At 56.8% G+C, this 24,202-nt stretch overlaps 4 protein-coding genes and 12 non-coding genes across 17 annotated transcripts in view; 5 read left to right on the top strand and 11 right to left on the bottom strand.

Moving 5' to 3' along the window:
- The window catches only part of LOC133215984 (E3 ubiquitin-protein ligase TRIM7-like), a 7,274-nt gene extending 56 nt beyond the window's left edge, over positions 1–7,218 (bottom strand). Inside the window, exons 1-8 of the mRNA XM_061360380.1 lie at positions 6,563–7,218; positions 5,165–5,591; positions 4,476–4,571; positions 3,507–3,737; positions 2,198–2,220; positions 1,919–2,034; positions 1,297–1,332; positions 1–546 (exon numbers count right to left, since the gene is read on the bottom strand). The exon at positions 1–546 is cut by the window's left edge and continues 56 nt beyond it. Coding sequence (XP_061216364.1) covers positions 32–546; positions 1,297–1,332; positions 1,919–2,034; positions 2,198–2,220; positions 3,507–3,737; positions 4,476–4,571; positions 5,165–5,591; positions 6,563–6,795 — 1,677 coding nt within the window. The 5' untranslated portion in view covers positions 6,796–7,218 and the 3' untranslated portion in view covers positions 1–31. The remainder of the gene's footprint in view (positions 547–1,296; positions 1,333–1,918; positions 2,035–2,197; positions 2,221–3,506; positions 3,738–4,475; positions 4,572–5,164; positions 5,592–6,562) is intronic.
- POLR1H (RNA polymerase I subunit H) overlaps positions 1–20,867 on the bottom strand; it is an 87,047-nt gene extending 66,180 nt beyond the window's left edge. The window contains exon 1 of one of the 2 annotated variants that reach the window (XM_061360414.1): positions 20,862–20,867. The gene's annotated coding sequence lies outside the window, so the exon portion shown is untranslated. Of the gene's footprint in view, positions 1–6,434; positions 6,439–20,861 lie in introns of those variants that run through there. The other variant, XM_061360415.1, reaches the window with a different exon arrangement.
- On the bottom strand, positions 8,586–8,658 carry TRNAK-CUU (transfer RNA lysine (anticodon CUU)). Its single transcript has one exon. It is a non-coding gene; the product is annotated as a tRNA-Lys (tRNA).
- Positions 9,949–10,021, bottom strand: TRNAK-CUU (transfer RNA lysine (anticodon CUU)). The gene has a single exon. It is a non-coding gene; the product is annotated as a tRNA-Lys (tRNA).
- TRNAE-CUC (transfer RNA glutamic acid (anticodon CUC)) lies at positions 10,297–10,368 on the bottom strand. Its single transcript has one exon. It is a non-coding gene; the product is annotated as a tRNA-Glu (tRNA).
- TRNAV-AAC (transfer RNA valine (anticodon AAC)) lies at positions 11,775–11,847 on the bottom strand. Its single transcript has one exon. It is a non-coding gene; the product is annotated as a tRNA-Val (tRNA).
- On the bottom strand, positions 12,328–12,400 carry TRNAV-CAC (transfer RNA valine (anticodon CAC)). Its single transcript has one exon. It is a non-coding gene; the product is annotated as a tRNA-Val (tRNA).
- TRNAE-UUC (transfer RNA glutamic acid (anticodon UUC)) lies at positions 12,661–12,732 on the bottom strand. Its single transcript has one exon. It is a non-coding gene; the product is annotated as a tRNA-Glu (tRNA).
- On the top strand, positions 12,964–13,035 carry TRNAE-UUC (transfer RNA glutamic acid (anticodon UUC)). The gene has a single exon. It is a non-coding gene; the product is annotated as a tRNA-Glu (tRNA).
- TRNAV-CAC (transfer RNA valine (anticodon CAC)) lies at positions 13,390–13,462 on the bottom strand. Its single transcript has one exon. It is a non-coding gene; the product is annotated as a tRNA-Val (tRNA).
- On the top strand, positions 13,738–13,810 carry TRNAK-CUU (transfer RNA lysine (anticodon CUU)). Its single transcript has one exon. It is a non-coding gene; the product is annotated as a tRNA-Lys (tRNA).
- Positions 13,986–14,093, top strand: TRNAL-CAA (transfer RNA leucine (anticodon CAA)). The gene is made up of 2 exons: positions 13,986–14,023; positions 14,048–14,093. It is a non-coding gene; the product is annotated as a tRNA-Leu (tRNA).
- On the top strand, positions 14,482–14,554 carry TRNAV-CAC (transfer RNA valine (anticodon CAC)). Its single transcript has one exon. It is a non-coding gene; the product is annotated as a tRNA-Val (tRNA).
- TRNAE-CUC (transfer RNA glutamic acid (anticodon CUC)) lies at positions 14,828–14,899 on the bottom strand. Its single transcript has one exon. It is a non-coding gene; the product is annotated as a tRNA-Glu (tRNA).
- Positions 15,926–19,942, bottom strand: LOC133216010 (E3 ubiquitin-protein ligase TRIM39-like). Its single transcript, XM_061360422.1, has 6 exons — positions 19,419–19,942; positions 18,774–18,869; positions 18,016–18,246; positions 17,470–17,492; positions 16,949–17,064; positions 15,926–16,440 (listed from the first exon to the last, which is right to left on the bottom strand). The coding sequence occupies exons 1-6, from the start codon at positions 19,827–19,829 to the stop codon at positions 15,926–15,928; spliced, it is 1,392 nt and encodes a 463-aa protein (XP_061216406.1). The 5' UTR covers positions 19,830–19,942.
- Positions 20,847–23,821, top strand: LOC133215988 (zinc finger protein RFP-like). The gene is made up of 6 exons (XM_061360386.1): positions 20,847–21,266; positions 21,573–21,668; positions 21,930–22,160; positions 22,301–22,323; positions 22,524–22,639; positions 23,171–23,821. Exons 1-6 carry the CDS (start codon positions 20,847–20,849, stop codon positions 23,686–23,688), a joined length of 1,404 nt encoding a protein of 467 aa, XP_061216370.1. The 3' UTR covers positions 23,689–23,821.
- Positions 23,822–24,202: the final 381 nt, after the last annotated feature.

The raw sequence follows: 24,202 nt of genomic DNA, 5'->3' as shown, positions 1-24,202 counted from the left end.
AAGACCACAGAGCTGGGTCCTCGGGGAAGCCTCATGGGCACAGTTTGATGTAGGTGACGGTGGAGCAGACGGAGAAGAGCGGGAACACCTTCTCCTGGAAGGCCACGTTGAAGGTGAAGATGTGCTGCATGTTCTCGGCGTTGTAGAAGGAAACCTCTTCCCCTTCGTAATCCAGGTAGACCCTGACCTTGGTGAGCTTCTGGCTGAGGCACAGCGGCGTGCGCTGCGGCGATGTGACGGCCCAGTAGCGGCCCCCGTTCTGCTGCACTGCCCAGATCCCTTCCTCGGGGGAGAACTGCGTCAGCCCCTTCCTCCTGACCGACTCCTTGGCCACCCCGAAAGCCCACCCGTCCGAGGCGCCCACCTCCACCTCCCAGTAGTGGCGTCCCGACTGGAAGCCCGTGGTGGCCAGCACCCGCGAGTTCGTGTCGAACCTCTTGGGGTTGTCGGGCAGCTCCTGCTTCCTGCAGCCCATCCGCACGCTCTTGAGGTCGGCTGAGAGGATGAGGAGGTGGTTTGCGGAGTCGGGGTCCAGGGTCAGGTCCTCTGTTGGTGACAGCAGGGACAGGGGTAACTCAGGGAGAACGGGGACAGGGGAAAGCCTGAGCTGGGGGGGGCTGAAGCACTTCCCAACCTCAAGCACCACATCCCAACCTCAACAACTGCTCCTCTTCAGCTCCCCGGGCAGCCTGTGGGGAAGGAAAGCCAAGTTTCAACGTTGGCTTGGCTCGGAGGTGCTCGAGAGGCCTCCTCTCGCCATTGACTCTGCAGGAAGCCTCAGGCTTTGGGGTGCTATAAGAGGAGTTGTTTTAGGTGCTAACAAACGCGCTCCTTCTCCCTAGAGGTGGGTGAGGAAGGTTGCAGGTAAAGGGATGGGATGAGCATCCACATCACCCTTTTCACATCCTCACCATCCGGTAAAGGGCAACACAGCAAAGTGAATCGTGCTAAATGAGGACCAAGAGCTGGTTCAGGAGACCCACAACTGCCTTTGAGCATCGTGGAGAGAGAAGAAATGAACCCAAAAGAGGAAACCTCTTGTCCTCTGCTTTTATCCTTCTTCCCTCACTCTTCTCTTTGGCTTCGCTAAACACAACCCCAATTTAGTGTCTTTGCTAAACACAACCCCAATTTAGTGTCTTTGCTAAACACAACCCCAATTTAGTGTCTTTGCTAAACACAACCCCAATTTAATGCCTTTGCTAAACACAACCCCAATTTAACGTCTTTGCTAAACACAACCCCAATTTAATGCCTTTGCTCCGGGGCGCTGCGGTTGAAAGCTTTTCCCTTTACCTTTTTCCCCTCGTCCCAGCTCATCTCGCAGGTTGTCTGCAAGGAAAAGACAAAGCGAGGCAATGGTGACACCGAGAGAGCACAAACCCCCCTGCTCGGGGACCCTTTACACGCAGCAAAGCGCTAGCAGGGGACGTGGCAGGTAGCGAGAGCTGAGGATGGGGCAACACCAGCTCCCGTAATGGGGAAATTCCTGCTAAATAAAGGGCAATTTGGGTAAGCTTTAAATAACCGAAGACTGCGGGCACGGGGAGGAGGCAGGGTTTGGTTAAACCTCGTTTACCCTGCCCTGGTGCCTCCCCAAATCCATCAGGACCATCTTGTGGCCTTGCCGCGCTACTGCAAGGGGTTGCCTTGGGAATCCCGGCCTCCAAGGTGTGAAACCCGGAGGTTGCTGCACTGAAAATGATGGATCGGGATCGGGTTTCCCTCTTTAACAAGCTCCTGGGCTGGCAGCACATCTCCTGCTCATGCACACCCCCGGTGCAGCCTGATCTACCCTCCTATTCCAGTGCTATGGCCAGGGACCTCGCGCCACCCACAGCATCCTCAGTGCTCCTCATCCCTTATCCCAACGCCTGGAAAAGGCCTGTTTCAAACACCCGCGCTCCCCTCCATGTACCTCTGAACTTCTTCAGGACCTTCTCAAGGACCACGGTCTTGAGGGAGAAGTTGCAGATGTGCATCTTCATGTCCGTGCACACGGGCACAGGCTTCTGGCACTTCACATCGTCACTCCTGCAAAGGGAGAAGGCAAAGCAGTAAGGAGATCATTCCTATTCCCCTGTTGCGTTCCCATCTGCAGCTGACTGCCTCCCTCTGGCACCTGGACTGCAAGCACTGACCCCAAACAGTGTTGGGAGGGGGAAAACATGAAAGGGGGGAGAAGAGAGCTCCGTACCTGCTTATGATGCTCATTACATCCTAGAAAGGAAGCAGAGAGAGCCGGTGAAATCCTCGTGCAATAGATGCTACATCCCCCCACTAAACCCAGCTGAGACATTCATCCCTCAGGGCTGCAACAACAAGCATGGATCCATGCCTCAGATCTTTGCTTCCAGCTTTGGAAAGCCACGGCCCCCCCACATCTCACTTTGGGGGGGGAACCAAGCTTTCCAAATAGCGCTACATACAAACAGTCCAGCTCTGTGCCCGTTGCATCGTGGTGTGGCCTAGGCTGGGAGGTGCAAAACCCATAAACCATAGTGAGAACATTGGACATGACTCAAAGCCAAGCCCAGGGAGGGGAAAAGGGCCCTGGAGCTGAATGAGGTTTCCAGCATGGGCTTTAAAAGCCGAAGCTCCCGCACTGCTCCAGGTGAGGGCTGTGAACAACAGCAGCAGCCGAGCAAAGGCCACGTGGAACCAGTGCTCACCCATGGCCAGGTCCTGAAACCACCTGCAAATGTTGACAGAGGAGGGCGTTTAACCCCATAGGGATCAATGTGGGCACCAGAACAATCAACACATGGCCACTTAAAAGGTCCCCATCGGCCTCTTACCATGGGACGGGGGACAGGACTACCTGCTCCTGGGATGGGCAGCTCAGGTTTGCTTTCCAAGCCCCACTTCAGCTGCAAAGGGGAGTTTGGGTAACAAGGAGGGGCTGGATGGGCTCCAGCTTCTTTCTTTGCAGTGCAATCAATACCTGGAGCCCATCTGCTCCCTCCCTCATACTTTCCAGCTTGGTTAATGGCTCATCTGGACTTGAAACCCAGCTCTGCTTTCAGGGCCTGGCCAAGCCTCTGCAGCCAGGACTGCAAAACCTGGCGAGGAGCCTTGTCCTGCTGAGCCCAGCTCCATGGGCTCTGGATTCCAGCTCCATTCCAAGCCTGGAGGAGTGGACATTGATGAGCTTGCAAGGCCTGTGGCCAGCTCACAAAGGAGATGCTTGCTGTAAGGATCTATTTGTGGGGGTCTAATTCAGCTTTCAACACCTTGAAATGGGAATTTATAGGTGCTCCAAAGGTCCAAAGTCATGGAAGAAAATTGGATTAGAGGCTGTTGGATATGAAGAGCACATCCAGGATGCCCCTGAGCCAGAGCTGCTGTGTGCTCATGGTGCATCTCAGACAGTGCCCATTGAAGATGGGGGGGCATAAGCACATGTATCCCCAGAACACCTCTAACAGGACCCAGAACCACGTTCAAAGGGATGGAGAAAGGCCTTTCCTCAGCCCTGGAGGCTCACATCAGAGCCAGCGCCTCACCTTGAGGAACTCGAGCGTGGGCTGCTGGATCTTCTCCTCCAGCTCCGTGATGAGCTTGTTGAGGAGCGTGATCTCCTTGGAGAGGTCGGTGATGTTCTCATTCTGCCTCTTGGCGATGCTCTTCTCCATCTTCTCCAGCTGCCCCAGCAGGAGGTGCTCCTGGTCGTGCAGGAACTGCCGCAGGCACTCGAACTCCGAGAGCAGCTTCTGCCGCTCGCTCGCGATGGTTTCCTGGGCAGCAAACGCAGCGAGATGAAGGGGGCAAGGGGCTGGTGCAGTGACTTGGATGGGGATGGGGATGGGAGACCCACCGGCATCATTGCATGGGGTGGCTGCGTGATGGGGATGGAGAGCAAAGGCCACAAACAGCCATCGCAGCTGCAGGGAAAGGGCACCAACCCATGTCTGGGGCAGCAGATCTTAGGTGGGTTTTCTCTCCTACACTAGGCACAGGCTTCCTTTACCTGCCTTTGTCTCTCTTTATCTTGGTGGGGAGTTAATCCACGCTTAAAGCAGAGTTGGGGATCAGTGACCAAGAGGTTTCCTTAGCCCCTGTCATCGCCTGCTGGTCCCACCACCCAAACTGGGAGAAGGGGCAGTGTAGAGGAACCCACTTGGAGTCGTCCCCTGGAGGCATCTCTATTCTCATGTAAACCCCCGCTCTTCCCTGGCTGTGACCTGTTCCTTATCTCTGCTCACACCCAGCTCCTCCTTGTGCTGTCATCACAAAGAGATCAACAACCTCCTCCGAGACCAAGCCTGGGGGAAATGGGCACATTCTGCTCCCTTTGGCAGCATGGACAAGACTGAATGGGTTTGGTTGCTTCACTCTTCAGATCCCCCCCCCCAGGCCCTCAAAACCAGACCCTCACACCCTGCCCTTTGTGCCCCTGTGACACCACAGGAGGATGCTGCTTCGAACCCTTCCAGCCTCGACCTCCCTCCCCACCGCCGGCTGTGGGCACCCACCAGGAGCTCCTGGGTTTTCTTGTCATCGTTCACTTTGAACTCCAGCAGCTCCTGCCTCTCCTTCTTCAGGAAATCCAAGCGGCCCTGGATCTTCTCCTGGGAACACAGAAAGAAGAGGCTGTTTCTGGGGTCCCTTCCTGTCCTTCGCTGCGTTATCCACCCTGCTGTGCTCAAGGACAAGCGGGACTGCACTGGAAACAGGGGGTGCAGGCCCTGCCTCAGCCCAGACACCCACATTTGAACCCTGAACCCCAGCACAAGCTCCCACACGTGCAGCAGACACAGAAAGGAGACCGGGGGATGCCAGCGCAGGATACAGGCGCTGCTCGCACCCCCTGCTGCCTCCCCCGCCTTCGCTCCTGGCACAAGCAAACCTCAGCCCCGTTTTAACCGACTCGGATTCATCTCTGGATGCTCGCCCAGCCCCAGAATAGACGTGGGTGCTCGCGGCGTCAGGCGCTGCCCTGCTGATAAGGAGGGTGCCCGCAGGTTGTGTTTGCGCCTTGGCCCCAGCCCAGCGCCGCTGCGCAGGAGCTCGCACGAAGGGAACCCTCTCCCAGCCTCCTGCCTGACCCCCAAGCTGCAGGGAGGAGGGAGGCTTTCCCAGGGCTTTGGAAAGCCAGGATTCACGGAGCCGTTGAGCATCGCGCAACGGAGCGGGGGAGGCAGCGGGGGCAGCAGCCACGCACCTTGTACTCCTCGGACGCCTCATCGACGGGCACGACGGCGTGCGGGCGGTGCTCGCGGGAGCGGTCGCACACCACGCAGATGGTTCTCCGGTCGTCCTTGCAGTAGAGCTTCAGCGCTTCCCGGTGCTTCCCGCAGAGCCCGTCCTCCTCGGCGCCCTTGGCCCCGCGCAGCGTGAACTGGCTGATGATCTCGGACATGTTCGCCAGCTGCCGGTTGGGGCGGAAGCTCCTGTGCTGGAAAACCTCCCTGCACTGCGGGCAGGGGAAGTCCATCTCCAGCTCCCTCCAGCTCTTGATGATGCAGGCGCGGCAGAAGTTGTGCCCGCACTCGATGGACACCGGGTCCTTGAAGAACTCGAGGCACACGGAGCAAGTGGCTTCATCCTGGAGGTTGCCGGGCAGGAACACCGCGGCCATGGCCTCCTTCCTGCAGGCAAGGACTGGTTGCGGCAGGGCAGCACCGGGAGCATGAATGCCTGGCACCCAGCCCCCTGTGGGCGTTCCTCTCCCAGGAACGAGCCTCCGAGGTCACTTGTGCTGTATCTGGTTTCTTTAAACCAGTGCTAAAGACCCCGCCACTGGGGACAGCGCAGAGTTGGAGGGGATCACAAGCAGGGACGCATCCTGCCCTCTGCTCCCTCGCAAATCCCGGGCTCCCCCTGTCCTTTCTGGCCCGTTTGGGTGTCCTTTTGGGATGCAGCCACCAGGTCTGGCTCCTGCTGCTTTTTTGGCTGACCCGGTGCTAAATGCAAGCTCGGAGCCCTGTTTAGCAGCTGCTCCAGGCTTTGGTCCAGGTGACCATCTGAGCTCCCATTAGAGACCCACTTTGCCCTCGATGCTTCAGCCAGGATGCTTTGGTTGAGCCCCAGGGCTCAACAGGGGCCATAAAAAGCAACAGGAGAAAGGGAATACACAAGGATGCAAAGTCCATATATCAAGATGGAGCGGGGGGGGATGGGGCTTCCCAAATCCCATTTCTCTGCAGCCCACCATTTCCACCACTGTGGAAAGCCCACCGCCCTTCTCAGATGTATCAATACATGTTTATACATACACACATCTCTCCCTATAGAAGGGGAATTGCTCTCTCCCACCTTCCATTTCTCCTCATCTGTAAGCAAACACAAACTATGCATTCTCCCCAGGTCATCCATGCATTTTGCACCAGAGAAACAACTCGGTGCAAAAGGACGAGGTGGTGGCCTACGAGCTGGAGAGAAACCCAAACTCTACCCAGGGATGCTGAAACAGCAGGGAAAGAGAACGAGGCCCCTCCACGGGAGGAAGGGGCAATGGGAAAAGCAGGGGAGCAAAGTGGGGATAGGATAAAGAGGACAGAGAGCCCTGGGACACTCGGGCAAGTGCATCCCATAGCCCCCCATTGCTGACCCCACGTACCTGGGAGCAGAGGCATAGGACAGGGGCATCCTCCCGAACCGTCCCACCCTCTGCATGGAGAAGGTGCTGGTGGGGGCCCCGAGCCGGGAGGCTGAGGGCTCCCAGCGGGATGCAGCCCATGGAGCCCGGGATGCTTCCGACATCTCGGTGCTGCTGCAGCTCCTGCTCCTCCCCAGCCTGCGGTGGCCGCACTTGTCCCCTGTGTCACATTCCCCCCCCCCCCCCGGTCCCATCTCACTTACCAGGCCTTGCCCTCCCCCATTGCATCCATCCTTGGCACCCTCCGGCCTCCTTCCCTCCTCCTCCTCCTCCTCCCCTGTGCCAGGCGCTTTTCCCTGCCCGGAGCATGGATAACGTTTCCAGCACCTCCCTCCACCTGTCCCCAAGCCCAGACCCGTTCCAATGCCCCGGCTCCCATTCCGCAGGGCTCCAGGAGCGAAGCTTTTCCTCTCTTCTCCGAAGCCCTCAATGAGTGGTTCAGATCCCAGCTCATATCAGGGGCAAAGAAGGGCAGAAACATCTCCTGCAGGGCAAATCCCACTGAGCACGGGTGGCTTTGGGTAAGGAGAGCTTGGGACACCCAAAACAGCAGGGAAGAGGGGGGGAATACAAGGAAAACACAACCTTAAACGTGTTTCCTTGCACAGGTGAAATAAACACCTATTAAATACACACATCCCCTACTCCTCTTGGCTTCCCTTATGCAAAGTCCCCAGCAACGAAAACCCCAGCCCTGCACTGCAGGAAAACGAATGGGAAGCAAAGTGGGAGGAAGCACCTTGGCTTGCCCTTGGGGTCTGAGCTGCAGGATTATGTTCAGGGGCCACGAGCTGCTTCCAGACCCGCAGGAATGCTGAGTCTGGAGAGCTGGGAATAGGAGAAGGGAAGCACCCAGGAGCCAGGCCCAGCTGCTGGTTATAACCTGCGGGTTTATTGCTTGAGCTGGAAAAGCCAAGGCCAGACACACATTGAGGATCCCACCGTCCGGATGCGGGGTGGGAATCCTTCGGGATCAGCTGGGGAGCTCACATTGGACCGGCCGCACCGCGCTGCCCCGGGCTAGTCTGTGGGCTCCTCATCCCACTCCTCGTTGCACAGGTCGGTCTCGCAGCAGGAATACCGGGATGTCAGGCGGGATTCCGCATCGGATGCCCGTGCCCGGCCGCAGTTCAGGGCAGAGGTGCAGCCTTGCTGGTAGTAAAGGGTCACCTTCCCTGCGAGAGGGGCTATGTAAGAGGGGGGCAGCACTAGCACAAACCAGGGCAAGCTGCCCCAGTGGAAGGTGGAAGCTTTAAGGCCCCTTCCCACCCGAACCAGTCAATGCCAGCATCCATCCCGCGAGCCATTCGAGCTCCCCAAAGGCCCTGCCCAAAGGGAAGGGGTGGCTCTGGGCCCACGTCGTACCCAGGGAGGTTTTGATGATGGCACATTTCTCCCTCCGCTCGCAGGTCGTTTCATTTGCGCCCCGGAAGCACCCCACGAAGGGGATCTTGTACTTGCAGACCTTGCATTGAAGAGCCTCAACTGCAGCAGACAGAGAAGAGGGGATGGAATCGGGTTAGGGTTAGGGTTTGTTGCCTCAAACACCCCTACAATGACATGGGGGCACCCCGGAGGAGATGTGGAGCTCACCAGGGAAGGGACCAAGTGTCCCCTTCCCTCCCAGAACAAGAACCCAGTGATGCCCCCCTCCACTTACCAACCCCAATGCACAGAGCGAGCGTCAGCCCCACGAAGAGCACCTTCATCTTGGGAAAAGGGATGGATCCTGCTCTCCCAGCACAGCGTTACCTATGGATGAGAGTGGCTCGGGTGCTTTGTTAGTCCCTGTAATGAGTTTCCTCAGTGATTAGCCTTTGTGGGGGGGGGGAACCAAGCAGGCCCTCAGGGCACAGGGGTTTGTGGTGCCCTCTCTGAGGCAAAATGAGTAGGGATACATCCTTAGATGCCCCCACCTCTTGCTTAGACACAGCACCAGTATCTTGCCCCCAGACCCAGGCAGATGGGGGCAAATAAAAACAAGCGCCCAACGTGGGGCTCGAACCCACGACCCTGAGATTAAGAGTCTCATGCTCTACCGACTGAGCTAGCCGGGCTCCTAAAATGCCCCATTTCCACCATTTTTCTCCCCAAAAGGGTCCATCAGATGCTGATGCAGCAAACCCCACCATTTATGGGTATAGAAACAGGGGGGTTCGAATGAATGGGAGGTTTTGGGGTGTGCTGGGATGGCGCCAGGAGACACAAACCGAACCCCAAAGAGAAGGTCCCTTACCAGGCTCTGCTTCCCCTCTGTGGTCCAAGCTCCCCCCGGCTCCGGTCCCCGCTGCCTTTATCCCTCCTCAGGGCCGAGCCAGGACCTGAACGACCCCGGAAGCCATTGTTTGGTGGGAACAATGGAGCTGCCCGCACCTGGGCAAACACGGCTCCTCCATGGACACGGCCTCATCCATCACAGGCGCCAGGCCAAGGCTCCTTGACCTCCCCTTGTGCAGAGGACCCGGTGCCCAGGCTGAAGCTCTGTGGTTATGGCCTTGGCTGATGGACAGGACCCTAAGGAACCTGCCTGCTCGCTCCCAAGTCCTTTGGCTTCACCTGCACCAGCCCAACCCAGTGTTAACGCAGCTGCTCTTGTGCTGGCAGCACTAATACCTACATGTCCTCAAGCATGAAGCTCAGCTCCAGGCAGCCAGAACCAAGCAGGAGGAGGAGGTTCCCTGAGGACAGGGTTCGATGCACGTCCTGGTCTGGATAACCTGGGGAGAAGCAGGGTGTAATGCTTGCCCAGGCCAAAGCTCAGCTTGTTCTCATTGAAGCACTGTTCACCTTGCTCTTACATGGGATGTTGAGCAAAAGGCTTTGGTCCAAACCACAAAGGATGCCTCAATCTATGGCATTAAACGTGAGAAAACAGGGTATTACATCAACGTTTTTAGAAGTGTTGTGCCCTAAACCATAGAATGGGGATTTCCTGGGACTTATCAGGCGCTTTGTGAGCAGATTGCACCCTGCTGCTCACGTGGGGCTGGATTTGGCTCCTCTTTATCACCCAGTTCTAGTCTGGAGAGGTTTACAAGGCTCAAAGATTGCTTTACAAAGCAACCATAAACAGCATAATGCGGGGGGCTGAGATGAGAGCAGGTTGGAATCACTCTGCAGCATTAGAGGTTGAAGGAGAATGTAAAAGAAGTGATGGAAAGGACAACGAGGAAGGCAGATAAAAGGGCATCTTTCCACCTTTCAAAGCTAAAGGAAGCCCACCTCACCTCCCATATGCCACTGGGTTTGTTGGGATTCAGCCCTCATTACCCACGCTGTCTCCCAGTTTGGTGCTGCATACTCCGTGACACCACCCTAGAAGTTTCACCCAGAAGGAAAAGAGCAACCGCCCAACGTGGGGCTCGAACCCACGACCCTGAGATTAAGAGTCTCATGCTCTACCGACTGAGCTAGCCGGGCGCTGGGATAACGGCTGCTGGTGCAGCCTGTGAGCAGCGGCCTGGGTGCACCCAGCGCGGTGGAGCGCGGGTCTGGAACGGGAGCATCTCCGGAGGGAAAAGGCTGCAGGAAAAGCTCCATCCTGGCAGGGCTGCGTTATTCCTCCGCCTGTGCCAAGTCCCACCCGGCCACACTCAGCACCCGGCAGCAGGGAAAGGAGTGTGGGGGTGGGGGTTATGCGCATTGCACAGAGAATTAAAACCGAAAGTACAAAAAGAAACACCCTAAAAAGCTCATTCCCTGACCGGGAATCGAACCCGGGCCGCGGCGGTGAGAGCGCCGAATCCTAACCACTAGACCACCAGGGAGCTGCAAGGCTCGGTTTTAACCCCCGGTATAACGCGAGGTGTGGGGGAGCCGTTCATCTCAGCGCATTCAACTGGGTGGAAAACACCCCAGAAGACCCCAAATCCTCCGTTTCTTGGGTGGGATTGAAGGGTGTAAAGGAGCAGAGTACGGGCACCTCTGCATAAAACACACGCGGAGCTGTGGATGGGGATGCTGCTACAAGGGGATCAGCCTGATCCTTGGGGTTCATGAGAATTTTCTGGGTTTTCCCGGTTTTTAGGCACCTTTCACGTGTTTGAGCACAGTTCAGGAATCCCACAGGGCTCTTTCTCCAACCAGTGCTCACGGATCTCTTAGCTTACAGAAGAATAGAAACAGGAAGAGCAAAGAGCTCTGGCAGCAGCTACACAGCTCCTGCACCAGCGGGCTGTGCTCAAAGGGTTAACGGAGTGTGGAGCCTGAGAGTTTGGCTGCTATTCTAGGTCATGTCCCAAGAACAAATAACTCCATGCAGGAGCAGGAATGCATGACTGCAGAGACTCCCCCTCCACGCAGCCTTATTGATCGCAGCGCATTCGTGGGACGGATGGATGCATGGATGCAGAACGTGTTGGGGGGGAAGGGAGCAAAGTTAGCTTGGTTTGGAGCAAAGCAGGATGAGCTCTTTGGGTAAAACATGCAGGAATGGAGCTGAACCATGAAGCTAAGAAACACCTAAGGGAAAGCAATAGCAGAGTCCCAGGAACAGCACCAATGTCATGCAGGGACAGGACCGAGCTGCTCATCATCATACAGCAAAAGAACCTTTCCGTGCTCTGCAGATAACCCCCAGCACCGGATAATTCCCACCCCAGGCAAGGGCAGGCAGGGTTGAAGGCCAGCCAGGAATGCAGCCCGTGGGGTGGATCAGCCATGCTCATGCGTAGATGCTCCTCAAAAACAGCTTGCAAAAGGGTAAATGCTCCAGGGCATGGGTGGCTCGGTGCGGTCCGAGGTGAGACAATTCATGCTCATTAGTGCCCTCAATTGGTCTTTCCACATGAGATAAAGGGGCAGTGGGAGCAGGGGTGTCCTTTTGAGTGAGCTCAGGCAGGAACAGCGTGGGCTCTTCTATAGGGACCTATGGGGAACTTCTATAGGGGTCTTCTTTATCCCTAGCTCGGTTGGTGATGGAAAAAGGTGAGATATGCTGAGGCAACAGGGGGTAAATGCAAATTATTCCTCTCTATCCACATGGAAAGCAAACAGTGAAAGATTAGAGATGTAAAAGAAGAGATGGAGCAGCCATCCCATCCCATCCACTGCTCTCAGGTTCAAACCCTCCCCAAAATAGCCATTAAATTATATCTCCAGGACTACATCAGCGTCTGTAGAAGCACGTTGTGGAGAGAGGTAGAAAAGAGGGTAGAAAACCCCCTAAAAGAAGTGTTTCTGCCTGGTTTCGAACCAGGGACCTTTCGCGTGTTAGGCGAACGTGATAACCACTACACTACAGAAACCTAGCAAGAGCCCTCTGGGGGCTCGTATTTGTGGGAATTCAGGGCAAAAGTTTCATGGAATTTCCCCCATTCCCAGGGATTTTTCCCACATCCTTTAGCCCCTTTTTTCCTTCTTTTGCTTTTCCTTCCCCCCCCGCTTGTCTTCCAAGACCACCAACCACAAGAACCTATCCTTCTCCCTTTGCCAACACCAATCTGGGCCACCTTCGTGATGTCTTGAGGGTGGTCAAAGCAATGGACATAACCAAGGGAGACCAAACTGCCCTACTTTCGACAGCCAGGGAGAATTTCCTCATTAAAACTGCTTTTTAAGTGGGAAAACACACCATGAACATGCCCCAAAAGGAGTAGGAATCCCCAGCTATTGCTTTGCAAGGGGCAGAGACAAGGTCCCTCCTCCGGCTGGCCAAACCAGAGCTAAATAACACTCCGTTGTCACTGTCCCCACACTGAATGGCCCAAACACTGCCATAAAAGTGATGTTTCTGCCCGGTTTCGAACCGGGGACCTTTCGCGTGTGAGGCGAACGTGATAACCACTACACTACAGAAACGGGATATGGGACGATGGAGGTGACCCACTGGTGACAGGATGACCCAGGTCTCTCTTTCCACCTTCTCCCACTCCTTTTCTAATAGAACTCCCCTCAAATTTGCTGTTAGCGTTAGAAAATGAGTATTTTTTGTGGACGTTCACACTGAGAAGGACAAGAAAGACGAGCTCTTGTTGTGGGATGTGGCCAGAAAAGTCCTGCGGGACCCCGGGGAGGAAAAATAACGTGTTTTAAACAAAACAGGCGCTTCTAGAGCAATTTTCCCTGACCGGGAATCGAACCCGGGCCACGGCGGTGAAAGCGCCGGATCCTAGCCACTAGACCACCAGGGAGCGCTGGAAGCGCTTGTCCCCAACAGTTTTGATTAAATTTGACAGTTTTAAGTTTATTTTGTTATAGCTAATGACTTTTTGCTAATTTTGATTAATTCCGTGGACAGAAAAAAGCGGCTCCTGTTGGGCTGTTGGGAGGCGGCAGCGTTGGGGCTGCGGAATGGGATTTGGGGGCTGTTAGATGTGCAGAGATAAATGATAGGATTGGTAAAATACACCTCAAAAAGCAGCTCCCTGGTGGTCTAGTGGCTAGGATTCGGCGCTTTCACCGCCGCGGCCCGGGTTCGATTCCCGGTCAGGGAAAAGGCCTTAATTTTCCTATAATTAAGCTGAATTTAAAACTTCCCTCCCACGCCTGCTTTACTTCTGCTTTTCTTTCTTTTTTTTTTTTTTTTTTCCCCTAGAAAAAGACAATTCCAGATCCATCGAAATTAGAACAGATGAGCTATTCTGCGAGAATAATATTCCTGTCGCCTGGTGGGGCTTAGCAGTGTGTCCCCAAGGAAGATATTAATGCATAGACTAAATTAAATCAAATTCCCTTCTGCAGCGTGTGCTTTCTATAGAGATTTTCCCCAAGCACTGCCGTTCCAGAATTTGGAGGAATATGGGTGTACAAAATTCATGAAAATGAGAAAAAAAAGTCTACTTAACGGCTGTTTCTGCCCGGTTTCGAACCGGGGACCTTTCGCGTGTGAGGCGAACGTGATAACCACTACACTACAGAAACCCACCACGCGCCCCTCTCCCCCCGCCCGCATCCCCATCCTTAACCCCAGTTGGGTACCAATACGCGCGTGGAACAAAGAAACAATAACAATAAAGGAGTTTTCCCAAGGAATTCACGCGGAATTCCGTCTTCTGCTGCTTGGATATTATTCATCCAAGCGGGAAGCATTCCGCAGCATTTAATTTCACTCCTGAGGTGTTTTTTCCCACTCCCGCAAGGGGCTGACACCTCCCGAATCCCGCATCAAAATGAGGCCAGAAGAAAGGCTTGTGCGTGCCCGGCTAGCTCAGTCGGTAGAGCATGAGACTCTTAATCTCAGGGTCGTGGGTTCGAGCCCCACGTTGGGCGGTTATTTCTTTTCCCACCCCCACGATTCAAATGCAATTCAAGCACTTCCCGACTTTTCGGTGCTCCAGCTCTGACAGTCACCATAAAACCTCAAAAGGAAAAAAACCCTGCAATTTAATAAGCACTTAAGTTTTTAGCATCCCTATATTTCCTTTTCCAGCCCCAATTCCTTGCCGTCAGGATGGCCGAGTGGTCTAAGGCGCCAGACTCAAGGCTTTGCCTTCCCGCACTTGGGAATTCTGGTCTCCGTGTGGAGGCGTGGGTTCAAATCCCACTCCTGACAGCCGGAATTTTGGTTTTGTTTTTTTTTTTTTTCCTAAAACCCCATCATTTTCCCCTTCGCGCCGCTGCTTCCGTCAGAAACCACCTCACGGCTGGGTCATTATAAACCCAAAATATTAAGTATATGTTTTCTCCCACAGTGGAGTGGGAAACATGCAAAAAGGGATATTTTCGCTTAATTTTGACCGAATTCAGGTCTTTTTTTTTGCACTTCTCGGCGGTTAAACGGGTGGTTTTCCTAAAATCAGCTAAACAACTTCCGAAATAAGGTGGGTTTGGGAGTGTCCGCTGCAGAAGGTTTGCAGGGGCTCGGGGCTCGACCTATGCAGGGCTATGTGCAGGCAGGGTGCAGGCAGGGTTCGGGCAGCGTGGGCAACGCTGCCATCAGGGTTTCTGTAGTGTAGTGGTTATCACGTTCGCCTCACACGCGAAAGGTCCCCGGTTCGAAACCGGGCAGAAACACTCCCTTTTCCCTCCCTCCCCCCCCTTCTTATATCGTTTTTCTGGGAGTATTAGGTTTTATTATCAACATTATTGCTCTTTTTCCCGCAAATATCGCCTTGCTAACCTCTCCCGCGTTTTTGCACGGTTTGGGTAAACACTTCTCGCTGCTACCCGTATTAAATGAAACTTCTAAGTAGCAAACAACACCTACAAAAGTATAAACAAGACCCATCGCTAAATAAAGGCGTTTTCCCCAAAACGGCATCCAGAATGGGGAGAAGAAAAAGCATCTTCCCTGACCGGGAATCGAACCCGGGCCGCGGCGGTGAGAGCGCCGAATCCTAACCACTAGACCACCAGGGAGGCCATACGCACCTCATCGCACACTGAACATCTCGGCCGGGACCGATTCCTGCGGTTCTTTGCCCCGTTTCCCGTTTATTTTCGGTCCTTTGCCCCCGTTCCCTCTCCTCAGCCCCACATGGGTGCAGCTCCAGCAGAAAGGGTGTCCCAGCAGGCAGCCCACGGCTTTCCTTCAAGGAATGGGGGCATTTCGCAGCCACTCAGTGATCAGATTTCCCCGTACCCCAGTGGGGTTGGATGGGAAGCCAGCAAGGATCACCCAGCTTGTTACTGGGAACCAGTTTGGAGCTGCTCATCCCTGGGGCACCCCACCTCGCTGTTGCAGGACGAGAAGCTCCGGCTCTGCGGCTCCCGCTGTGAATCCTCCTGCATATGCAAAGGGACGAGCAGAGCTGCTCCGTCCATGCAAACACAGCGCTTGTGGCCGTGCAGCAGCTTCCAGAGGGGTTTGCATGCACCGTTTGCATGCATCTGCTGCTCCTTACAGCCAAGCTTCCAGAATGCCCTTTGGCTCCTCATTATGACTCAATCCATTGGGAAATGCTCCCATGAGCACCCTCCATCCCCCTTGGTTCCTCCTTACAGCCCCAAATATTCACCCACCAACAGCTCATCCCGGGGCTGCTGCCCAATGAGAGGTTAAAGGCAGCTCTGCTGGGGAAGGGTTTATTTCTCCATGCCAACATGAGCCCTCACCAGGGACGCAGGTACTGCTGGTGATGTAAAGTACCCTTCTATCAGATCAGACCTTGCCTACCTCCCCCTTGGATTACATTGGAGAGGTGCGTGTGTGGCTCAGCTTGATCCCTGTCCTCCAACAGAGAGGTTTTGGAGGGGGTTTATGGGCACGGATGCACCAGCAGGGCAGGACGGGTTGTTCTGGGGAGCAGAGCATCCCCCCCGGGCCAGCCGATGCTTCTTGTCGACATAAATGATGGAGAAACGAGGCTTTTCCATCCTCCACGCTCCCCATATCCGTCCCAGACCCCAGCGAGCTGCACTCAGGCGATGCTGTCCCATGGGGGGTCATGGGGACAGCGTGAACTGGCAGCCCCTGCCCAGGCAGAGCAGGGGGAGGATTTTCTCCCCTGCAAAGGCCGTCGGGGGGTGGCTGAAGATGGGCACCTCCTGCCGGGGGTCAAAGAACGCCACCCTCCCCTCCTCGTAGTCCAGGTACACCCCGATCACGGCGGGGGCCGCGGGCAGGGCGATGGGGATGGGGGGGGATGTGAGAGCCTGGGACTTGCTCCCGCACTGCCCCACGGCCCAGATCCCCTCCGTGGGGGTGATGATGATCCGCCCCTTCCTCCGCACCGACTCCTTGGCCACGCCGAGGGCCCAGACCTGCCCCTGCCCCAGCGCCACCTCCCAGTAGTGCCTCCCGGCAGTGAAGCCTCCGCGGGCCAGGACGCAGCGGGAGGAGTCGAAGCGCTCGGGGTTGTCGGGGAGCGGCTGGCGGGTGCCCCCCCACCTCACGCTCCTGCGCTCCTCGCACAGCGCCAGCCGCGGATGCGCCGTGTCCGGGTCCAGCCTCAGGGTAACTGCGGATGGAGGCAGCAGCAGCAGCACCATCACCGCCGCGGCTCCGGCTACAGCCCCGGGGGAGGCCCCATCTTCCCCCCCTCACCCTGGCCCTTGGGATGCTTCAGCCTCCGGTTCCTGCTTGCTGGAGCAGTGCAGGAGGGGGTTCATGCCCATAAGTAAGATGGGAAGAGTGGGAAAGCTGCATTGTTTTTGTAAGGCTTTGGGGGGGTCTCCCGTTGCTCCCCCTTTTTGATGCTCCCACATGGAACTATTTGCAATGCTCACCTTTGAGAGGTGATTTCCAAAGGCAATGGCGACCCTGCATGAGCATCCCAACACTTACTGCACCCCCAAGCTCTGCCAGAGGCAAAACTGCCCTCTCCCACCCCGGTAAGTGCCTCTTGCTGTGCTGGCACAGCCACAGCTCTGCAGAGCCTGTTGGAAGCATCCCTCCATGGCACTTCTATGTAGCCGAGATGTCCTCCTTCAGACAGACCATCCCCTGCCTCCCCATCCTCTCTGTACCTTTACATTTCATCAGCATCTCTCTGAGGGCAACGCTTTCCAGAGGGGGAGCGCTGGGTTTCTGCCCCAGCTCAGGCGATGCCTCTGCTGGCTCCTGGGCTCCGTCCTTCTCCAGCCTGGAGAGCAGGAAAACCTTCCTGAGAACATCCCTTTGCTCATGATGGCCATGGTGACTCGCTGTCACCTGGGGGGTCCTTTAAAGCTATAAGGGCTAGAATGAAGGCTTGGTCCTAGGTCCTTAGGGTTTAAACACCGATGGGTTTGGCGGCCTCACAAGGGCAGGGAGGGATAACTCAGCCCTGCAGGGGCAGGTAGCTCTGCTGCAGCTGAGCTGGAGGTGCTGTCATCCCACCTGATACCTTCCCCTGATCTTCAGCACCTTTTGCAGGGTCCTAGTTGTCTCCTGCATGTCTATATGGTCCCTAGCACACAGGGGTCACCGTTGTTGGGGTTCTGGAGCCCATCAGTGTCACCACCGCAGAGGGAAAGGACATTAACATCACCAGAAAGGAGCCACAAACCTGCTCAAGGTGTTGCTGATGTCCTGCAAGGGAAGGATGAGAGAAGGAGCATTAGGTCAGAGCAAAGCCTGGCTTCAAGCAGCTACCACAGGGCTCTGGGGTGACCTCAAGGCTCTGCTCTGTCTAAATGGTGGGTTTAAAATGAGCCCTACAGCACCTGCAGACCTGCTGGGGGTGAGGTGAGGCCGCGGCAGCACCATTTAATGAGGTTTTAGCCACTAAACAGAGCCTGGAGGTGGGCTCAGGGGGTTTCATGATGGCCTGAGAGTGAAGTGAGTGCCTCCTGTTCCTCCACTGCGTATGAAGGAGCCCAGACAACGCTTTGGATGTGTGCATGTACAGCCGATGCGGATGAGCCCGTCCCCATTGAGGCAGACAGGGATCTAAGCAGGGATGTGAAACGCTCACGGGGGCATCTGGGCCGTGCTGTGAACATGGGAGGAAATCCATTCCCAAGAGAGCTTGGAAAGATGGGGCCTTAAAGGAGCATTTAGGCTGCTCTGAGCAGCGGCACAAGGGCACCGATGGGGCTCAGCCCCTCCTCACCCGCAGGAGCTCGCACGGCGGCTGCTGGCTCTTCTCCTCCAGCTCCCGGATCTGCTCGCTGATGGAGGCCGCCTCCCCCAGGAGCCTCCCGATGCTCTCCTCCTGCTTCCTCACGATGCCCTGGTCCAGCCGGGCCAGGCGCTCCAGGAGGAGGCGCTCCTGGGCCGCCACGAGCCGCTGCAGCTCCTTGGCCTGGGACACAACCTCCTGCCGCGCCGCTTCCACTTGCTCCTGCGGGGAACACGCACAGGGATGGGGCAGGGGAACCCCAGTGGAGAGGGGCTGTGGGGGACTTGGAGCCTGGAGCCCGCTCCAGGGCGCGGGCATCACGGAAACGCTTCTGTTTGCCTTCTCCAGGCTTCTTTCCGGCTTCCCTTTCCCAGAAACTGCCAAGACTTCCATTTCCCATGGGCCTTGAATGCTTTGAGCAACGAAAGAAGAGACACATAAACAGCTGGGGAAAGGGAAACCGAGGCAAAGGGGAGCCCATAGGGGGATTCCCATTCCCTGCAGGAATTAGGAGGGGGAATGTGGGAACGCGCTCCACATGTGAGGAAACCGAGGAAGAGGATGCACAATAACTTGGGAAAACCCAACCCGTGCTCCCAGCCTGCATGGAGCAGGGATGTGGGGAGAATGGGCCAGGCTGCTGCCACTGACCAATGAAGAGGACGTTCCTGGGCCGTGGCACATCTGCTCTCTCCACATCCGTCACCATGGCCACAGGGACAACCAGAAGGGAAGGGACAGACACTTACGAGGAGGTCCAGGCTTTTCCCTTCCTCGGCCTTTTTCAGTCCCAGCAGCTTTTCTCTCCTGCCCTTCAGGACCTGCACGTGAGCCTGGAGTTTCTCCTGAATGGAGAAGAAACCTTGGTGGTGCATTTCCTCCCTGTAGCTGCTCCATCCCTCGGCCCCCATCCCACCTCATCCTCTTACAAACTCAGGCTCTTCCCTGCTTAATAACATCGAATCATGGCCTGGTTTAGGTTGAAGACACCTTAAGATCACCCAGCTCCAACCCCCTGCCATGGGCCTTCCACTAGAGCAGGTTGCTCCAAGCCCAGTCCAGTCCAGCCCATCCTCGACCATTGCCAGGGATGGTTCATCCAGACCTTCTCCATTCAACCCATTCCAGTGTCCCACCACACTCAGAGTGAAGAACTTCCTTATCTCCAACCTGATCCTCCCTTGATTAAGTTTAAACCCATCACCCCGTGTCCTATTGCTGCAAGGGGTGATCCTCAAGCAGATCAACACCTCCTCAAGCAGATCAACCCCTCCTCAAGCAGATCAACCCCTCCTCAAGCAGATCAACCCCTCCTCAAGCAGATCAACCCATGGGGCATCTCCCTTGACCTCGGCCCCCTTCTCCTGCCCCTGCCACGCACGGGCGCTCCCCACCTTGTGCTCCTCGGCAGCCTCCTCGATGGGCACCACGCTGTGGCCGCGGTGCTCCTGGGCCTCCCTGCACACGAGGCAGATGGGGCTCTGCTCCTCCTCGCAGAAGAGCTTCAGGGCCTCCCGGTGCTCGGGGCACAGCCGGAGCCCGGCTCTGCCCGCCTGCAGGCTCAGCCTCCGCGCCACCGTGATCAGCGTCGCCAGCTCCCGGTTGGGTCTCAGGTTCCTCTGCGGCGCCGTCTCCCGGCACCGAGGGCAGGAGAAGCTCCCGTCGGATCGCTCCCAGCATCGGGTGATGCAGCCCCGGCAGAAGCTGTGTCCGCAGTGGATGGAGACGGGGTCCTGGAAGAGGTCCCTGCAGATGGAGCAGGAGGCTTCATGGTGGAAGCTCTGCGCAGGGCTGGCTGCAGCCATGGGCTCGGTGGGGGGGAGGATGGGACAGGTTTCACTTCCTGCCCCAGCAGTGCCTCTGCCCCCAAGGGAGGTGAATGAGAGCAGAGGAGCAGCTGCGGTGCTGAGGGGCAATGGGTCTTTGGGATGGGGAATGAAGGGAGACCCCCCCTTTCCCTTGGGGGGGGGGAAGAGGTTCAATGGAGAACAAACACAATTTCCTGGGTTGTCATCCCACCCTTCACTCCTTGCCACTGCCAGCACCTCCTTCCTGCGTGTGTACGTGCAGCTATAACCCCTTACTGCTGCTTTCAGTTCTCCTTTTGGGCAGGATGCTGCTGTTTGAGTCGCTGATCACGCACCCTCTTAGCAAGGTTAATGTGAAGGTGCCTTCTGTGCATCCTGGCTCCCCTGCAGAGCTGTAGCAACGAGACAGGGCTCCTTTGCACGGTGCTGAGGCTGGGTGATGAAGTGACACATCTGGGAACATCCACTGCTAGTTGTGTGCGTGAGCACTCACACTGAAACCTGGGGCTCAGCATCATGCTCGAGGCTTCTCTTATTGCTTAACCTGGAGCTAAGGGTTGGTGTAGATAATGGAAGGTGCAGAGGGGCTGGTGTTGGGGTTGATCCTCCCCATGTTGCCTCTGGCCTTTGCACTGAGGATGCTGCTCTGTCCCCTGCTCCTCTTCCTGCTGCAGCAGCACACCTTTCCCATGGATGCTCTTCCCCATCTTTTCCATTGCTCTTTGTCACCTTTACCACACCGAGCCCCTTCCCCACATCCTCTTTGCTCCCAAGCCCGGCCCTTTTCCAGGATGTGGGTCTGCCCCTCAGACAGGGCTCTGGGTACCGGGAAGCCCATGCAGACCATGGGGAGCAGGCATCGCTCGAGGGATGCTTCCCCCCCCATCCCAGCCGGGCTCTGCTCTGGCTCTGCCCCCCCCCCCCCGGGGGTGGGGTGGGGGGGGGCGGAAGGGAAACGCCTTTCCCTTGCTCGAAGGCAAACGAAAGCAGCCGCTGCATCGAGGGGGGGACCCGATGTCTGCCCCGAGCCCCTCCACGGCGCTGCCCCGCGAAGCCTCCTGCCCCATCTGCCTCGAGTACTTCCGCGACCCGGTCTCCATCCACTGCGGGCACAACTTCTGCCGCGCCTGCATCTCCCGCTGTTGGGAATGGGCCACGGCGCCTTTCCCCTGCCCGCGGTGCCGGGAGGCGGCCCCGGAGCGGACGCTGCATCCCAGCCGGGAGCTGGCGCGGGTGCTGGAGGCGGCGCGGAGGCTGAGCGCGCAGGCGGCCGGGGGGGACCCGGGGCAAGGGGAGCGGTGCGAGAGGCACCAGGAGCCGCTCAAGCTCTTCTGCGAGGAGGATGGAGCCTTCGTGTGCGTGATCTGCAGGGAGTCCCGCGCGCACCGCTCCCACAGGATGCTCCCCGCGCAGGACGCTCTCCAGGGATACAAGGTACAATGGGGCTTTTCCCTCCCACCGGCACCCTCGGGTCACCATCAGGCTGTGGAGCATCCTGCCCTCACCCAGGGCTGTGCTATGCGGGCAGAACCCCCTCCATGCTTCCCACAGAGCCTGTTTCAGAATGACAGCGCAGGGCATGCACCAGTGCTTCTGCTCTCTCAGTTCTCATCCGGTGCCCCGGGGATGGAGGGCTGAGGTCTCCACCTCTCTTCTGTGAAGTTCAAGTCTCTGGAGCTGACCACAGCACAATCCCCTTCTTGGGCAGCCCAGTCTCCAGAGACCTTTTTCCTTCCCTAGGGACAAATCCAGGCCCGTCTGCAAGCCCTGAAGGAAGAGAGAGACAAACTCCTGGGGCTGCGAGAGGCTGAGATGAGGAGGAACTGGGAATACTTGGTAAGGGCGGTCTGGATGTCAGGCTCTGGCTTTAGATGGGAGATGGTCCTGCTGGGGCTGGGGTCCTGCTCCAGGTTCCAAACCAAATGATGCATAATGGGCAGAGCCTGGAGATCTGCCAGGTACTCAACTGCTGCATGCAGATCAAGAGATCTGTATAAAAGGTACTTGGGATGGATGGACGGATGGGTGGGTGGATGGACTGATGGATGGATGGATAGAATCCCCTTCCCTTTTCCTTCTTTTATCCCCTCCTCGCAGGAGAAGACCACAGCCGAGCGCCAGAGGGTCCTATCCAAGCTGGAAGGGCTGCGGCTCTTCCTGGAGGACCATGCCCAGCATCTGCTGGCTCAGCTGGGGGACCTGGAGCGGGACATCGAGAAGCTGCAGGAAGAAAACGTCACCAGCCTGACAAAGGAGATCTCCCGCCTGGATTCCTTCATCCAGGAGATGGAGGAGAAGAGCCAGCAGCCGGCAAACCAATTCCTGCAGGTGAGGAGCCAGGGGACCACTCTCTGGGTACCACCATCCGGGCCCCATGATGCAGCCGAGCCCAAGCTGTGCCTGCTTCAGGAGATGTTTCCCTACTAAGAGCCATTCACCGAGCCCCCTCTTCCCTCTCTCCCTTCCAGGACATCAGAGGCACCTTGAGCAGGTATGGGGCTCCCCAAGCACCTATTTGGGAGGGATTTAGACCTTGTGTGCTTGGCAAGCCCAGAGGCTCTGTGGGCAGATCCCTGAGTGTGGACCCTGAGCTCTACCCGTGGTTGCCCATGCACCAGGTTTATCAAAGCCTTCTTGGTCTCTCTTTGGGGAGATGAATCCTTCCCCTCTTTGTCCCATCCTGCTTCCTAGGCTTGAAATGGAGAGCTTCCAGCAGCCCCCCCTGCTGCTTGCGGAGCTGGAGGAGAGAATCAACCATTTCAGGGACAGAAACAGTGCTCTGGAGGAGACCCTCAGGAGCTTCCAAGGTGCGTGTGTGCTCTGAGCATCACAACAACCCTGTCTTCGTGTTAACACCAGCTCACGTCCCCTCTTCCCCCCTCTATAGACATCCTGATGTTCGAGCTGCCAGAAAAGAGTAAGTGCCCATCTCCTGGAGGTGAGGGAGTGGGAAGGGCCAAGGGAAGGCTGAGCCCAACCTGGGATGGGTTCATCTGTGTCTGGACCAAGCGATGAACGGGAAGGGAGGAAAAACCCCTAAGGAGTCAGGCAGTCCTCACCGTAAGGCGCTGTTCTCTCAATGGAGCTGCATGAGGACTGGCTCTGCCCATCACATAGGGGTGGTCAGGGACCAAATGCACACTTCTGGCACAAAACACCCTGAAGGCTGGGGGTCTCCTACTCATTTGCCCTCCTGCTTCTTCATCCCTTGGGAAGCTGCTCCTGAGCCCTGTGGGATGGGGAAAGCAACCAGCACCTCCACTGATGGTGCTACGTGCTCCCTGGGGCCATGGAACACTGCTTGGTTTCCTCTGATGCTCTGCCTCTGCCCTTCACAGTGAAGGTGACCCTGGACCCATCCACAGCTCATCCCCAGCTCGTGGTGTCGGCCGATGGGAGCAGCGTGAGGTGGGACAATGATGCCCACCAGGACCCATGCACTGAGGGCTTGGGCACCGACCCCTGTGTCCTGGGCAGTGAGGGCATCACTGTGGGGAGATGCTGCTGGGAGGTGGAGGTGGCCCCCAGAGGCTCCTGGGCTGTCGGGGTGGCCACACGGCCCCTCGGGAGGAGGGAGGAGGGAGCTGAGGGCCCCGGGATGGAGCTGTGGTCCATGGGGCTCTGCGAGGGGCAGTTCTGGGCTCTCACCTCCCTCGAGCGCATCCCACTGTACCAGCTCCAGGTCCCCACCAGGGTCCAGGTCTCCCTGGACTATGACCGGGGTCAGGTGGCGTTTTTTGATGCTGATAAGAGATCCCTGATCTTCACCTTCCCAGCAGCCTCCTTCAAAGGGGAGAGCGTCCACCCCTGGTTCCTGGTGTGGGGCGAAGGGGCCCACATCACATTGTGTCCATGAGGCTCCCCCTTCCCACCCAAACACAAGCTTCCTGTCCCCAGTATCCCCATTTCCAGCTCTCTGGAGGTCTTAAATTGCCCTTTCTAGCCTCTGTTTCCATCGCCCATGATGGCAAAGGGATGAGCATCCCCATGGGTCACCCCCGAGTCAGGGCATCAAACGGAGCCCCAGCATCTCACACCAGCCTGGCTGCTTCTCCCTCTTATGCTTTTAGATGAAGTAAAAGGATTTAGATGCTGTCAAGTTCTTCTCTGCCTGGTTATTTGCTGCTTCTGGATGTCAGGTTCTTGAGGGGGGGGTGGTTAACTAGATCCCATTTGTGGTCTTTCCTTGCACAAGGCCTGTGAGTTGGCTGTGCCTGCACCCAGAAAGGCCGACAAGCCCTCTGCAGGTACATAAGGACACCCCATGCACTGGGCCCCTCTCTGCCTGCTGCAGTCCTGACAAGAGGGAAAGACGAGGGGAAAATCAGGTGCATTTTATTACTGATGATGTCCATCGTTAGTATCAAATG

The sequence above is a fragment of the Neopsephotus bourkii genome, unplaced genomic scaffold, assembly GCF_033783945.1.
Source record: "Neopsephotus bourkii isolate Nb327-2 ecotype Australia unplaced genomic scaffold, CSIRO-AGI_Nbou_v1 NB_1025, whole genome shotgun sequence".
Taxonomy (NCBI): Eukaryota; Metazoa; Chordata; class Aves; order Psittaciformes; family Psittacidae; genus Neopsephotus; species Neopsephotus bourkii.
The sequence above is the reverse complement of the archived record's forward strand: the minus strand, read 5'-3'. Positions and strand labels throughout refer to the sequence as shown.